Here is a 14,175-nt window from a genome sequence, read left to right on the forward strand (position 1 = left end):
ACATTTTTGAACATAGACGTGAAAGTGCACGATCCAAACTTACATTTTTATAATTCATGAACGAAAACATTTTGTAACATGATATCGATGTACCATTTTGATGGTAATGCAATGTTTGATTTTAAAATGGGTTTCAAAGGATGAATTTTTTGAGATTGAAAGTTTTCAATTGATACATAATTTCTGGTGATTTCTAAAGTGCGATAGAGAAAAAGGCAACGAAGAAGACTTTTTTTTGACAAAGATCAGAATGTAGATTTTTGAGGTGCACTCGTGTCATAAATTAATCTATTAATTTTCCTACATAGATATTTTACCAATGTTTTTGTAAAAAATTATTTAGGAGTCCTGTCACAACAACCTTTCCAACAATATACAGCTTGTCATGATTAGATTAGGATTTAATTGTAGACTTGTGCCGGTATTCGGTAATGCGATATATCACGGTAATGAATATGCACGATATTGTTATCGTGGACACTTCTAAATACCGTGAATAATTATATATTATTCCAAATTTTGAATGCAATTTAAGAATACTTTTCCCATCAACTGGTTAAAATGCACAACAACGCTGTATTCTGCGTGAAAGACGCGTGCGCACTCTGATGTAAACAAGCGCGGATGAGAAGCACACGGGGGAACATATGAGAGACGCTCTGGATGAAAGCGCACTTTCACTCTCTGACAGCAGATGGCGCTAAACTGCAGAAATGCAGCCGTTACCTGTTAACCCTGTAAACAAAGCAGCTGCACTGCTTTCGGTTTCTGAATCGTGTTTAAATGATTTAAACAGCCATTCAGATTTGTGTATTTGCTATGATGTTCATCACAGCGCCAAATACTTAAATATTTAGACTTAATAGGCTATTAATTTTCAAACTTTTTTTACATTTTAATCTGGACTACAACATGCCCTAGATGTTGTTTGAAAGTGTTTTGATTCTTTATTGCTCGGTCGCACTTTACATTAGGGCTTGCATTTAAATGTTCAGTTATTTTTAAGAAAAAAGTTATTAAACCTGTTATACTGTATTATGACAGCCCTTTTTTTTAAACAAAATTTCAATAGCGTGATAATACCGTATACCGTAATAAAAGCATTAGCAATTAATCGCAACATGAAAATTTGATACCGGCATACCCCTATTTAATTGTAATATAGTGAAGTAAACATAGGCGTCCCACAGAGGGGACGGGTGACAGTTAAAGGGTTAAGTATTGCGATATTTATTTGGCCTACTTAACCCTACAAAACGATGACTTAAGTCCAGATCAAGAGTTTCAAAGTCCACATGCTTACATGAACCTCACCCATAAACTTGTGCACAAGATAAGACTACCTTATTAATCTATTCTATTCAAATACGTCCTAACTGGGTAAAGTTCAGCACTGTTTAACTCAGAGCTGAGTCACATGCTCATTACTCACCTTCTGTTGTATAATGGTTGACAGGCCTTGTACTAAACCAACACATATTTAACCACTTCCTGGATTTTTGTCCACATAATGCGACAGTCAGAAAATGTGACCTCAAACTCTCACCTTGGTTTCTTCTGTAGTTACTTCAAGTTGGTCCATGTTAGCTGACAGAAGGTTTACGTTAGATTCAAACAGACTAAGAACGAGACGCTTTAACACTTTATCGCGTGGATTACTAGAGTAAAACTCGTGTAAGGTTCGTTAATATCGACTTTAATGTAATATGTAACACTACTTATGACTATTTTTGACCAAAACCGCTAAAAACGTGGTTTAAAACGACAAGTTAGTTCGTTACCGACAGTGCGTCAGATAAAAATAGATGTGAGGTAAAACCTACAACGGTTGGTGGGACAGCCCCTATGACGGCGTGTCTCGGGATTTCAAAATAAAAGTCCAACGAAAAACAAGTATTAGTGATTTATTTTATTTATAGTATTTAGTATTTTATTTATTTTATTTTATAGACTGGGATTTCCAAAAACAGCCTAAGCTTTCTTTTATGACCATCAGAGCTATATAACGAATGTGTAAATTGATTAAGTTTCTTTTTTAATTATAAAAGCAAAAGTCTTTTGAGATTATTGTTATTTTCTTGATCCTTTTTGTATTCAGAACCATTCATTAAAAAAAAAAAAAAGATTCCTTTCATGGAAGAAACTGATCACTTTAAAAATACACTTAAATAATTAATAATCGAATTTATCTTTAAAATGGTTATAATTAAAACATACCAGTAATTTATGAATTTATTTTTTACTTTTGCATATTTTGTTTTAATTCAGTGTATATTATTTTATTCAATATATTTCTATTCTATTTCTATCGCTGTTGTCGAACAATTTTACATCTGTTGCTTTGTTTTGTAAAAAACAAAAAGGTCAGAATAAAAAGGCATTTGTGTTAAAAAATATCTTACTTTTTATAAAAAAAATTAAAAATAAAGATTTTTATGTTATATCAAAAATTCTTTTTTTTGGTTGTTTGCTTTTCACTTTTAGAGCTGATTTCACTGAGGCTTTTATTGGCTGAAAATGTGCTGCGTGTCACAGTGGGCGTGGCCTATAGAACAGAGGAAGTACAGATGAGATCATGTCAGAATATTAAAGCAGAGTATTAGAGAAACTGTGCAACCAAAGTTACTGATGCATCAAATCCAATGAATGTTGCTCGAGTGATTCTTGCTCTAGTATTCTGCACCTTTTTCACAGCATCTTATTTCACAAATAAGGTCAACTGACTTTGATGCACTTTTGACAGCATCAGTGTATGTTTGTCCTGTAGTTTTTGTATTGAACATAAAATACATTTTGTGCTGTAGCTGTGTGAAATCATAGTAATGCTGACAGGAACAGAATACAATATACACAAATGTATAACTGCTTTTTGCTTTACAGTATGTCCTGTCTGTCTTAAAGTTTACATTTCCAACCATTTTTCAGGGGTAAGTATTCATGACAATATCACTCGGCTAAATTTGAAATTCAGCATCAATAACTTTCTTCAGTTGGCAGACATCCACTGGAGCTCTATTGCTGCTGGTTACATGGAAACTGGGTTGGGTTGAAATAAATGCCTTCTCCAGGTAACTAAATATGCATTTATATAAAATATGGATTATTATTGGTGGAATATACATTTCATTACGATCTGTTTATTAATATATGTACTCTTGCTGTGGTTGTTTTTTTAGATCTGCAGTATTTTCCCAGCTTCCTGGGTGCTTCTTATTTATTGGAAACATTTATGCGGGGTCCAAAGCACTGTCACTTTTGGTAAGTGCAAAAATAATATGTCTAAATATGGACTTCAGTGTCTTTCTTATGGTTGGACTGAACGTGCAACCCTTGTGTTCGCTTATGTTGAAATATGCTTGTCTTTGCTTTTTTTTTTTTTAGCCCATTCCTTTTTTCTTCGTGTTACAAAATGTCTCAGAAGTCTTTGCTTTTCTCATCGTAACAGTAACTCACAGAGAGGTGCGTCTGATTTTAGTTGCTGTTCTGTGGGAATAAACTAAAAACAATTTTTTGCATGTTTTTTTTTCTTATAAAATGTATTTAGAAGGATTAGAAATCAATTTTAAATATCATAAACATGTCTCAGTGCCAGTCATGTCACTATTCTAATTTTCTTTGTATTTGAATTAATTAGAAGCCACCATGGATGAAATTATTAAGGTATGTTTCTTTCAACCAGATATTCCAATATGAGCTTGTTTATGCTCTTAAATACTTTTTATGCTCATACCAACACTGCAAAGGGATTTTCCTCCTCAGTATTTTACTATTAATTAATTGAATTAAATTATTCGATTTTAAAAACAAAACAAAATCTTGTTTTCAAGTAGAAATACCTAGACATTCTTTAAAAAAAAAAAAAAAATCAAGAAACATGTACTTGAGAAGCAAAATGACACAAGCTAACGATACTTATTTTCGGAGAATTGACAAAAATGAAATAACTTTATGTTTAAAGCAAGAAAAAAAGACATAAGATAATTTTTCATACACCACTGGCAGATATTTTCCTTGTTTTAGGAATAAAGGCATTTCATTTTTCTCATAATTTTACTCGATCTTAAGTAATTTTGCTTCTCAAGTAAATGTATCAATTACATTTTTTTAAATATATTTTTACTATGTATTCTTAATCAAATATTGTATTAAAAACAAAGAAGGAAGGACAAATCTATAGATGATTTTAATGAAATTATATTCTTTTTAGTGTGTGTATGTTGCTGGGATCTGCCACCAGCCTTATGCTATTCAATCCACGGGTAAGTTCATACCGTGATTTTCTCTACATTATCAATATCTCTGTTTCCTGTAACAGTAAAAATCTCCATTTCATACATCCCCTTTACGGTTCTGTCTCGTCTCTCAGTTTGGTCCCAGTGGCTACACATGGGCATCCATCCATCTGTTCTGTGTCGGTGAGTGTGGATTTATTTGTTGTGGGACTCAGAATTAAGAGTAACAATCTTAAACTACAGAAATTGCAAATAGTCCCGAATGAGTGATGTATTGTCATGTTGTTAAATGAAATGAATTGTGTTTGCAAATCATTTGCTCATTAGAAATCATTTTCATTTCATAGTGCTATATTCAGCTTTTGTTTGATGTTGGCATCTGTGAAATTGAAGGGCAGTCTGTCTCAGGAGCATTGTGGCATCTGGTGCTTCCTGGCCAAGGTGAGACAGACCTCTGAAAATTATATTTTGAAGCGCAATTTTCCTGCGGACTGTTAGAGCATAAGTGCCGGTTTCACATCACGTGCATTGCAGCACTTGCAATAAAAATGTAAATGGAATAAATGGTGCAATGGATTTCTTTTTCTCCTTGCATGCAGATACTGACGTCAGGTCTTTCTCTTTTCCTTTCCACATTCAACACTGTGCTCAGCCCTGTGACTCAGTTCTGGTGAGTTCCCAACAGTTCTATGTTAAGATATTGAGTTTAGGCTATCTAGTTACTTACAGTATGAAGTGAAATAATGAAAGAAATGTTAAATTGGTTTTGTTTCTCTCATTAGCATCATCCTGAACTATGCCGGAGAGGCCTTGTTTGTGTATTCAGACAGATTTAAATAAGTTTTGTTGAAGAATATGGCCAGTGCCTTTGAGGATTCTCCAAAGGATTTTCCACTTTAGCTCTTTACATGAGTTTTATAAATTGACCAAAGCAAATTGCCTCAATGAAGATTATTTTCACTTTGCAACACTTTTTTTTCTTTTCTTTTTTCAGTTTGAGTTACATATGGAAGCTTGTTTCCACCACAAGATAAAAAACTAATCTTACATTTTTTTTTGAATCTCACAATTCTGACTTTTTCTCGCAATTCTGTTAAAAACTCAGAATTTTGAGAAAGAAGTCAAAATTGATATAAAAGATATAAACTTGCAATTTATGTACGAAAAGTCTGAATTGCGAGATAAAAACTCGCAGTTACCTTTTTTATTCTGTGGTGAAAATAATATTTAAAAAAAAAATTCAAAATGTAAACTCAGAATTCAAAGAAAAAATTTCAATTTCAAAAAATGTGAAATGTAAACTCGGAATTGAGAGTCCGAATTTATATCTCACAATTCTGACTTTTGTTTTCAGATTTGCAAGACATACAAATCTGAATTGTGGGATAAAAAGTCAGTTACCATTTTATTTTTTATTCTGTGGTGAAAGCGTGCTTCCATAGTTACATGTTAAACCAGAAATAGCAGGAAAAAAGCAGGTGTTTACCATTTACCATAATTCTTTTAGTCTTGCATTTTAATATGGCCAGTTTATTGTAGTCACTTGATTTAGATTTTGCACTTATTACACATTTTTTCACAGCAACATTTGTAATTGCTGTTAGTGTTCAACCTTTGCACGTCATTGTCTTGCAGAGTTTACTTTTGAGAGCCCTGGATCATATCCTGAATACTGTCACACCGTACATCAGTACTATATGAAAAACATTGGTACATGAGCCCCTATAACTCTGAGGTTTTCAAAAATATTTTACATAATGCCAGTCACCATAAACATGTTAGTGTCATTAGTACAATGTGTTTGTTGTCCATGTTAACATTATTCATCATTATTGCAGGTTGGTTGACGGTTCTAATATTTTTAAGGGTATTTGGATTTTTTTAAATATAGAAATAACTCCCAAAATTGAGACCTGCAAAAAGTAATGTGATTATTCTGTTTGAACTGATTGACAGTTACTGTATTTCGGAGCCACATTTTATGATATTGTATTATGAAATTGACCCAATATTCTATTATGAAATCACTTTTCTTAGTATTTTAAATCAGTTTTTGCACGATATTAAACAAAAGCATTTTTTTGACCATCTGTTTTTTTCTCTCTTATTTTTCTGCAAAAAAAATAAATAAAATGAAATCATAGAACACAGAAGCAATATTACATATCCTTATTTACATGGTGTGTAGCTTACAAAACAAACAGTGCATCTGGTGTGGGTTTTGAGGATCTGGTCTGGTTTTAGGTGGTCTAAAGTGTTTAGTGCGGTGAGATCTCACGCTGTGGCAGATCTAGTTTAAACTCGAGCGCCACCAGCGCAGGAAACTCCAGTGATAAAAGTTCCCTGTGATTCAGCCGCAGTCGCTCCTCCAGTCTCTAATGGACGTCCACAGTGAAAACTGAATGAATCATTTATTGAATTAGAAATCAGAGAGCAGATATTGATGTCACTGAGCTTTACGTACATCTATGAGGTGTTTGACCTCTGGCCTCTTGAGGTCATTGCTTATTTTGTCAGCGAGGAGGATACAAGCTCCGGCGCAAAGTTTCCGATTCTGCTTGTCCAGTTTAATGTGCAGGGCGAGCTCTTCTTACCCACAATCCTCCTGGGCTAATTTACGGATCTCTTTTCAGACTGAGAATGTCACAGTAAAAGAAAATAATAAATACAATTAGAATGCTTCTAGATATTAGTATTTTTAAGATGGGTAACCAGAAGTCTTTACCTTCTGATTTTGCTGAGGGTCAGTTGAACATGTGGAAACTTTTCACTGAAGGTTTCATTCATGTCTTTCTTCAGGTCGGACGGCTTCACGTATTCAATGACCGCTGTCTGAAAAAATCAATAGACATCTCTAGGAAGAAAATGCTTCTTATTTTGAACAGTTTCAAATGCTGGCCTTCATCCATGAGATACAAAATAAAGATTTTAGGCAAAGATAATTTTCATGAACTTTTTGAATAATTTCCCCCCATTCGCAGAATTAGTATATTTATTAAACAGGTGTGAAACTGTCATAATGTTACTATAATAACACTATGAACAAATATGTTCCTGTATGACAAGCTTCATGTGCGTCGACTGATTTAGCATAATCTGAGATTTACAAGCAATTTATACGCCAGTCATTTTTGACCAGGAACACCAAATTAGATCAAATATTTTCAAGAGAAAAAGAGTTAAATTAAAACAAAAATGTTATTAAAATGACAAAATCATATGAATATTACCATCAACTATAAAGGCCTAAAAATATGCACTATTCAGAATGTTATATGCCGAATTGAAAATCTTACAATTATATAAATGTATAAAAGGCAAAAAGCTGATTTTTATTGTCAACAAGATAATTATTTTCTCCATCCTGTTTGCGAAATAATTTTGCTACTATAACTTAGCACAATCTATGCTTGGATGTACTGAAAATAAACGCACTTTAAAAAAAAAACTATTTTATTATTATTTTATTACAGGATAAAAGTATTTTTTCATAAATCAAGTGTACAAAATGTCAAACAATTTACGCAGTTCTTCTCTTACAGACAAAACGAGGTTTGTTTATTACTCGAGGTCATTTTATAAAATCTAAGCACATTGAATTACTCACAAATGAGAAAAGTACATATAAAAGTAAATAAGATAAGCAGCTATAATTCAGGACGTGAGCAGACAGAATTACATATTCATCCATTTAGTTCCAGTGTGGTTTTTAAATCATATCTGAACTTATAACGGATGCACTCAGTGCTGATGTTTTTGTGACTTGGCTTTCGGTGAGAACATGGCGAGGTACGGCCGTCTCCTGCGTATCCGCACGTCTGGCTCGTCGTCCTCTTTGATGTAGCCTGTTGAGAGCAAAGAATGCTGTCTAAACGCTTCAGCGACCAAGATAAACTGATAAAAGAAACGTGTCATTCTTCCTTTCACAAGAAGTCTATAGATTAAAAGTCTCAGTCACTGTATGTGCTGGAAAACAATGCATTTGTACAAATGTAATGTAGCATTATTAGTGTTATATAGTTCTTCATTTCGGCAATTCATTTCTGCAATTTGTGAAAAAGCCAATTCAGTACCTCTTTCCACACAGGTCTGTGTTGATGGGAAACCCACTTCCCAGAAGTTCTCTGGAGTGGAAGGTGGGACGTAGCGGTAGCGATGACGTGAACAGGAAGACAGTTTTTTCTGTCTTTCTTCCTCTGGAAGGCCTGCATAGTACTGAAACAACAGAATGCTCTTAATTACAACATTGTAAATGATCAATGGTATCATTATTTAGAAGGATGAGATATATTTGGTCATATAGTGTATAAACTGGCTCACATTTTCACACTCTTTACAATAGTGGCCTTTCAGTTTTCTCCTTTCGTCTTTCTTACGCACAACTTCCACACAAGCAAAAGACTTATTCCTGGAACAGAAAGCAAAACATGTACAAATGTCTTTTATGAATCTTTTTTTTTTGGCTAATAATTTTATGATTTGAAGCATTTTTATTCATTTGGTTTGTGGACTTTAAGACACTATTTTTTTTAGCACCATATGCATTTGAAGCTGTGCAATCTGAAGTTCTTTGCATGGAAAAAACATTAAAAATACTTTCAAACCAAGGTAAAACTTTAATAAAACTAAACCCATAAAAAAACTTGTTACTTGAAATAAAATAAACATTAACCAAAATAAATAAATATTTCAGGTAGTTGCCAAAGTAACATTTCTCATTTTCATTTAGTTTAACTTGATGTACTAAAAATAAAACCTGAATTAATTCATTAAAATAAATAAATAAAAACAATATAGACATATTTACAAAATAATAAATAATGAAGTCATAAAAAAAAACACACAACAAAATACTACAACTTGCTAAAAATGCTAAATAAAAAAATCATTCAAACAAAAAAAAAAAACTATAATAGTATCTCAATGATTTAAATGTATCTGTATAGTGATTTTCACAAAATAAGTCTTTCCAAAGCAGCTCAACAAGAACATTTATTACCAATAAAAGCATCATATATTACTCACCTGCTAGATCTATTAATGTCGGACGTCACTTGTTCGGGGTCTGCAGGCCGGCGGAATTCGTCTGAACAATCACAGTATGTTTGTTAAAAATGTTTAAAAAGAAGAAGGACAAAATACAAAAAAGTACTGGAAGACTTTCTGTCATTTGAAGAGAATTTCTTTTTTGGAAATGATGAAACGGAAAACAAAACATTACGTGCTGCCACTTGTTCTTCCTCATTATCATCTTCCTCTCTCTCCTCCTCATATGTACCGTCTCGTTTAGGATCAAAACTCTCTCCGGGGTCTGCAGGCCGGCGGAATTCGTCTGAACAATCACAGTATGTTTGTTAAAAATGTTTAAAAAGAAGAAGGACAAAATACAAAAAAGTACTGGAAGACTTTCTGTCATTTGAAGAGAATTTTTTTTTTGGAAATGATGAAACGGAAAACAAAACATTACGTGCTGCCACTTGTTCTTCCTCATTATCATCTTCCTCTCTCTCCTCCTCATATGTACCGTCTCGTTTAGGATCAAAACTCTCTTCCTGCGGACACGACTCATATTCTCCACATCCTGTCTTATCGAAGATGTCAGCAAGGCTGTCGTTTGCCTTCTGCCCAATTCCTGTTGATCAATCACATGTAGATGTTGCCTACAGGTGGTTAAGACATTAATCTGAAGAAACAAGGTCAGATGTTCATTCATGTCATACCAGTGGTTTGGGATTGTCCCATCCTCTTCTGGCCTCTCAGAAGGAGACTGTGACTCACAAACGTGCAGTCAGTGTCCATCGTTTCTATGTCTGCTCTGGTCTAAAGCAATTTGGGGAAAAATGTCATAATTTTAGATTTTTACTTTTTGTTTTAGTGACATACAACTAAAATAACCAATTGACCAGTCTGGGGTCAGTAAGATTTTTTTTTAATGGTTTTGAAAGAATGGAATGTATGGAATCCCGTTTCCGCCACTGAATAATAATAATAAAAAAAAGGTTATTGCGACTTTTTATTCGTAATTCTGACTTTTTTCTCAGAATTGCATGATATAAACTCGCAATTGCGAGTTAAAAAGTCATATTGTGAGATATAAACTCGCAATTCTAACTTTATTTTTCAGAATTGCAAGTTTATATCTCACAACTAGGGTTGGGTACCGAAACCCGGTACTAATATGGCACCGGTACCTATGCAACCGGTATGTACTAAAACCGAATCAGAACGCAGATTTCGGTGCCATGCCTGAGCGACGAAATATTTATCCTCTGGTTCTCCGAGACGGACGTAAGCATCATCATCACCGGCACCGCACGTGAAAAATAATTTTCCGACTGAGAAAATGCACGTGAACTTAAGTCGGAAATCTCTAATAATCCAAATCCAACAAATCTTTGTAGTAACGAGAGTGTCCATGTTGTTTTCACATTCCGACTTAAAAGCACAACTCGGGAAATGAGAGCATCGAGGAGCGCGTGAATGCAGCAATTACACTTGCTCTGATGGCAGCAGGTAGATACCGTTAGCTAAACATGCTTAAATTAAAATGCCTAAAGCTAAACTTCCCTTGTATTCACATTTCTAAGCTTGTTGTCCAACAAAAGAGAACATTATAACCTTTTTACTCCACAACATCAGTCAAATGCTTCCTATTGTGATCTGATGAAGCTTCTTGTCACAGAATGAGGCAGAAAATATGTTCCATAGGCTACTTTAAAAAGAATACATCGATTAGCAATGGATTATAAATATACTTAATTATTATGAAAATACCAGATGGTTTGAATAAAACAGATAAACTATATTGTGGCAGTCAAGTGTTTATTGTCTTTGTTTTATCGTTCAAAATGTTTCTATGTTCTGTTTACTCAGTTACAGCTATAATAGTGATGTCTTTGTCCATATTAGGGATTTCCTGGAGGGTCATGAGTTCCGCTACTTCTGTGACTGGATATGTGGATTTTCTGTGGGAGGGCGCCCTCTGGCATCCAGTATGAATGAAACAGACATCATGTGTTTATAGTGCTAATGGCCAATCCATAATTTTTGGGGGAATTTTTATTTTTTTAATAAGTATCGGTTCAGGCACTGTTTAGGCACCGGAACCATTTAAAAAAAAAAAAACGATACCCAACCCTACTCCCAACTATGACTTTTTAACTCGCAATTGCGAGATTGTATCAAGCAATTCTGAGAAAAAAAGTCAGAATTGTGAGATAAAAAGTCGCAATTACCTTTTTTATTTTTTATTCAGTGGCGGAAACGGGCTTTCATACTTATGCTCACCAAGGCAGCATTTATTTGATCAAAAATACAGTAAAAACAGTAATATTCTGAAACATTATTAGAATTAACAAAAAAAAATTACAAAAATAACTATTTTCTATTTGAATATATTGTAAAATGTAATTTATTCCTGTGATCAAAGCTGAATTTTCAGTATCATTACTCCAGTCTTCAGTGCCACATGATCCTTCAGAAATCATATATGCTAGTTCTGTGGCTTCATATTTTTGATCAATTTAATGCTTCCTTGCTGAATTTAAAAAAAAATATATATATATATTTTTTTTATCTTTTTAAATGGTAGCATAAATATGTACCTCTGGGTGAGGAGAGCTCTCCGTATCATACTGATCCAGATCAGCTCCTGGATCAACACTCCAGCTCTGATCTGTGACAAATAAAGACCTAATCAAAAAACATCAGGAAAACCATTCAACCTGAACTGCTCAAAAACTATTAATGGAAACTGTTCATAATAGATCTGTATTACCGTATGGAAAAGGCATGTTTTGGTTCTGAAGAGAACTTTTGCGAGGCGTGTGCTGGTCCGAACATTTCCTCTTCTTTGAATCCTACAAATATAACAGTTCAAACCAACTCAAGTGCATTTTACTTTGATCTATTTTATGTAAAACTGTTTTGAAATGGGTAACTCAGGTGATAGCCTGTATTGTTGCGGTCTGACTGTGTCTAACCATTGTTTCCCGATTCTTGTTCTGTATACGATTGTTAGTTGGAGTGGAAGCCAACATCATCCCCTTGATTTCGGTTTCATCAGGATCATCCAGGCTGGAATCAGAAATCTCACTTTTCCTGCCATCTTTATGTTTTCTCTTCCCTTTAACTGGCACACGTGTGCTGGTGTTTGAAGGTGTGTGGGGAAAGTCGTCTGCAGGCGGCTGCTGCTCTCGAGAACCCAATGGATGGCAACGCAAAACGGACGGCGATTCGTCATTCTGGACTGCAGTGACTCTGGAAAAAATAGCTACTATTATAAAGTATTTGCTCCAGATATCTTTCGGTCATTATTAAGAGCTCAGAAGGAAGTTTATTTGGGTTTAAGAGTGTCTCTTTACATGTTTGTGCAGTCGTGTGACTCAGGTTGTTGGTTTCGTTCAGCGTGTGGTGAAGTGTGAAGATCATCATCATCTTTATCATCAAACTGGAGGGAAAACACATTTGACATGTGAACACACACTTCTAAACACTGCCATAGAGGTTTTTCCATGTATAACTAAGCATGGTCATCTTCAAAATGCACAGCTGAAAATGGCATTTCGGGATATAACACATGACTGAGATTGGGGCTGCACGATAAATCGAAATGAATCGAAATCGCGATTCGACAGAAGCTGCGATTGTCATGCGTATCTTTCAGTGAAGCACGGTTCTGTGATCAGCAGTAAATCTCCATCCAAAGGCCAGAGGGCGCTCTCACGCTGAAACTCCAAATACGCCTCGCAGAAGAAACCCAGAAAATGCCTATCGCTGCAGCTGAATAAACAGAAGATTCAACTGCTTTTATTGATTCAACATGACTAATAAACACACGATTTTGACAATATATGGTTTATATGAGTTATTATTATAATTTTCATTAAAATAAAGTATATTTATAATGCAATGCCTTTATCACTGCTTAAATACTATGAAATATGTTGCGTGCCTTATTCTGTGTAAGAAGCCACGTCATCTCACAGAAGGATTTATTTCAAACACTCGACTGACGTTATGAAGTGAGTTTGGAGTAAAAACAGGTTATTAAATGTGGTATTTTCACATGCTTTCAGATGGAGCAGCATTTACTTCACAGAGCCGTAGTTCACTGAGAAGTTATGCAAACAGCTGTCATTATCGCGAATGATTTCTTCGATTTCATAATCGCACAATAAAATCGTCTGAGATTTTTTTGCGTAACTTGTCAGTGAACTACGGCTCTGTGTAGTAAACGCTGCTCCATCTGAAAGCACGTGATGATGATTTCCTGCTGATTACAGAACCGGCTTTACTAACAAAATGCGCATGACAATCGCATTCGTTTAATCGTGCAGCCCTAACTGAGATTGTGTCAAACTATTGATGAAGATAAGGCAAAACCTGTTCTGGACAGACGTCCATCCGGCAGGTCTCAGGAACCACAGTCCTGAAATGTTTCTTTGTTTGAGGCTCTAAAATAAAAACACATTCATGTTATCCTTATAGAGAACATCATCTAAAACATACGGCTTAAAAAAAAAAACATGTACATTTTAATTAATTTAAGTCCAAAATATTTAACAGATGCATATTTACATTTGTTTTAAGAAAACTACCTTTAAACTCACATTGACCATTAACTTATTGGTTATGGTTAGACATAATATGTATGTATTAATAATATAAATTCTAGATGAAAATCAGCTCATAATACCTGCAATACAAGTGACATCCATTTCACATGTCTCAGCTACCAACACATCTCTGCCATTACAGCTGAAGGGCACAGACAGCTCTTCTCGCCTGGGTTCTGCAAATTATTAAAGATAAAACAAAGTATGTAATTTTTATAAATTAAAAATAATTAAATTAGTACATACACACGTATATATATATATATATATATATATATATATATATACACACACACACACACACACACACATATATATATATTCGT

The 14,175-nt window shown here is 34.2% G+C and overlaps 2 protein-coding genes and 1 pseudogene across 3 annotated transcripts in view; 1 reads left to right on the forward strand and 2 right to left on the reverse strand.

The window, feature by feature from the left end:
* Positions 1-1,847, reverse strand: part of riok3 (RIO kinase 3 (yeast)) — a 9,894-nt gene extending 8,047 nt beyond the window's left edge. Inside the window, exon 1 of the mRNA XM_016236822.1 lies at positions 1,547-1,847. Within this exon, the coding sequence (XP_016092308.1) occupies positions 1,547-1,582 (36 nt within the window). The 5' untranslated portion in view covers positions 1,583-1,847. The remainder of the gene's footprint in view (positions 1-1,546) is intronic.
* Positions 1,848-2,556: 709 nt separating this feature from the next.
* On the forward strand, positions 2,557-5,197 carry LOC107554466 (transmembrane protein 241-like; annotated as a pseudogene).
* A 2,536-nt stretch (positions 5,198-7,733) lies between these two features.
* rbbp8 (retinoblastoma binding protein 8) overlaps positions 7,734-14,175 on the reverse strand; it is a 9,834-nt gene continuing 3,392 nt past the window's right edge. Inside the window, exons 7-19 of one of the 2 annotated variants that reach the window (XM_016236770.1) lie at positions 13,930-14,025; positions 13,617-13,687; positions 12,596-12,681; positions 12,215-12,491; positions 12,010-12,091; positions 11,837-11,907; positions 9,953-10,052; positions 9,753-9,864; positions 9,454-9,506; positions 9,258-9,318; positions 8,553-8,640; positions 8,306-8,447; positions 7,734-8,077 (exon numbers count right to left, since the gene is read on the reverse strand). In XM_016236770.1, the coding sequence (XP_016092256.1) occupies positions 7,974-8,077; positions 8,306-8,447; positions 8,553-8,640; positions 9,258-9,318; positions 9,454-9,506; positions 9,753-9,864; positions 9,953-10,052; positions 11,837-11,907; positions 12,010-12,091; positions 12,215-12,491; positions 12,596-12,681; positions 13,617-13,687; positions 13,930-14,025 (1,343 nt within the window). In that variant the 3' untranslated portion in view covers positions 7,734-7,973. Of the gene's footprint in view, positions 8,078-8,305; positions 8,448-8,552; positions 8,641-9,257; positions 9,319-9,453; positions 9,507-9,699; positions 9,865-9,952; positions 10,053-11,836; positions 11,908-12,009; positions 12,092-12,214; positions 12,492-12,595; positions 12,682-13,616; positions 13,688-13,929; positions 14,026-14,175 lie in introns of both variants that reach the window. The other variant, XM_016236776.1, reaches the window with a different exon arrangement.

This window comes from Sinocyclocheilus grahami, unplaced genomic scaffold, assembly GCF_001515645.1.
Source record: "Sinocyclocheilus grahami isolate Dianchi unplaced genomic scaffold, SAMN03320097.WGS_v1.1 scaffold19.1, whole genome shotgun sequence".
In the NCBI taxonomy this organism is placed as follows: domain Eukaryota; kingdom Metazoa; phylum Chordata; class Actinopteri; order Cypriniformes; family Cyprinidae; genus Sinocyclocheilus; species Sinocyclocheilus grahami.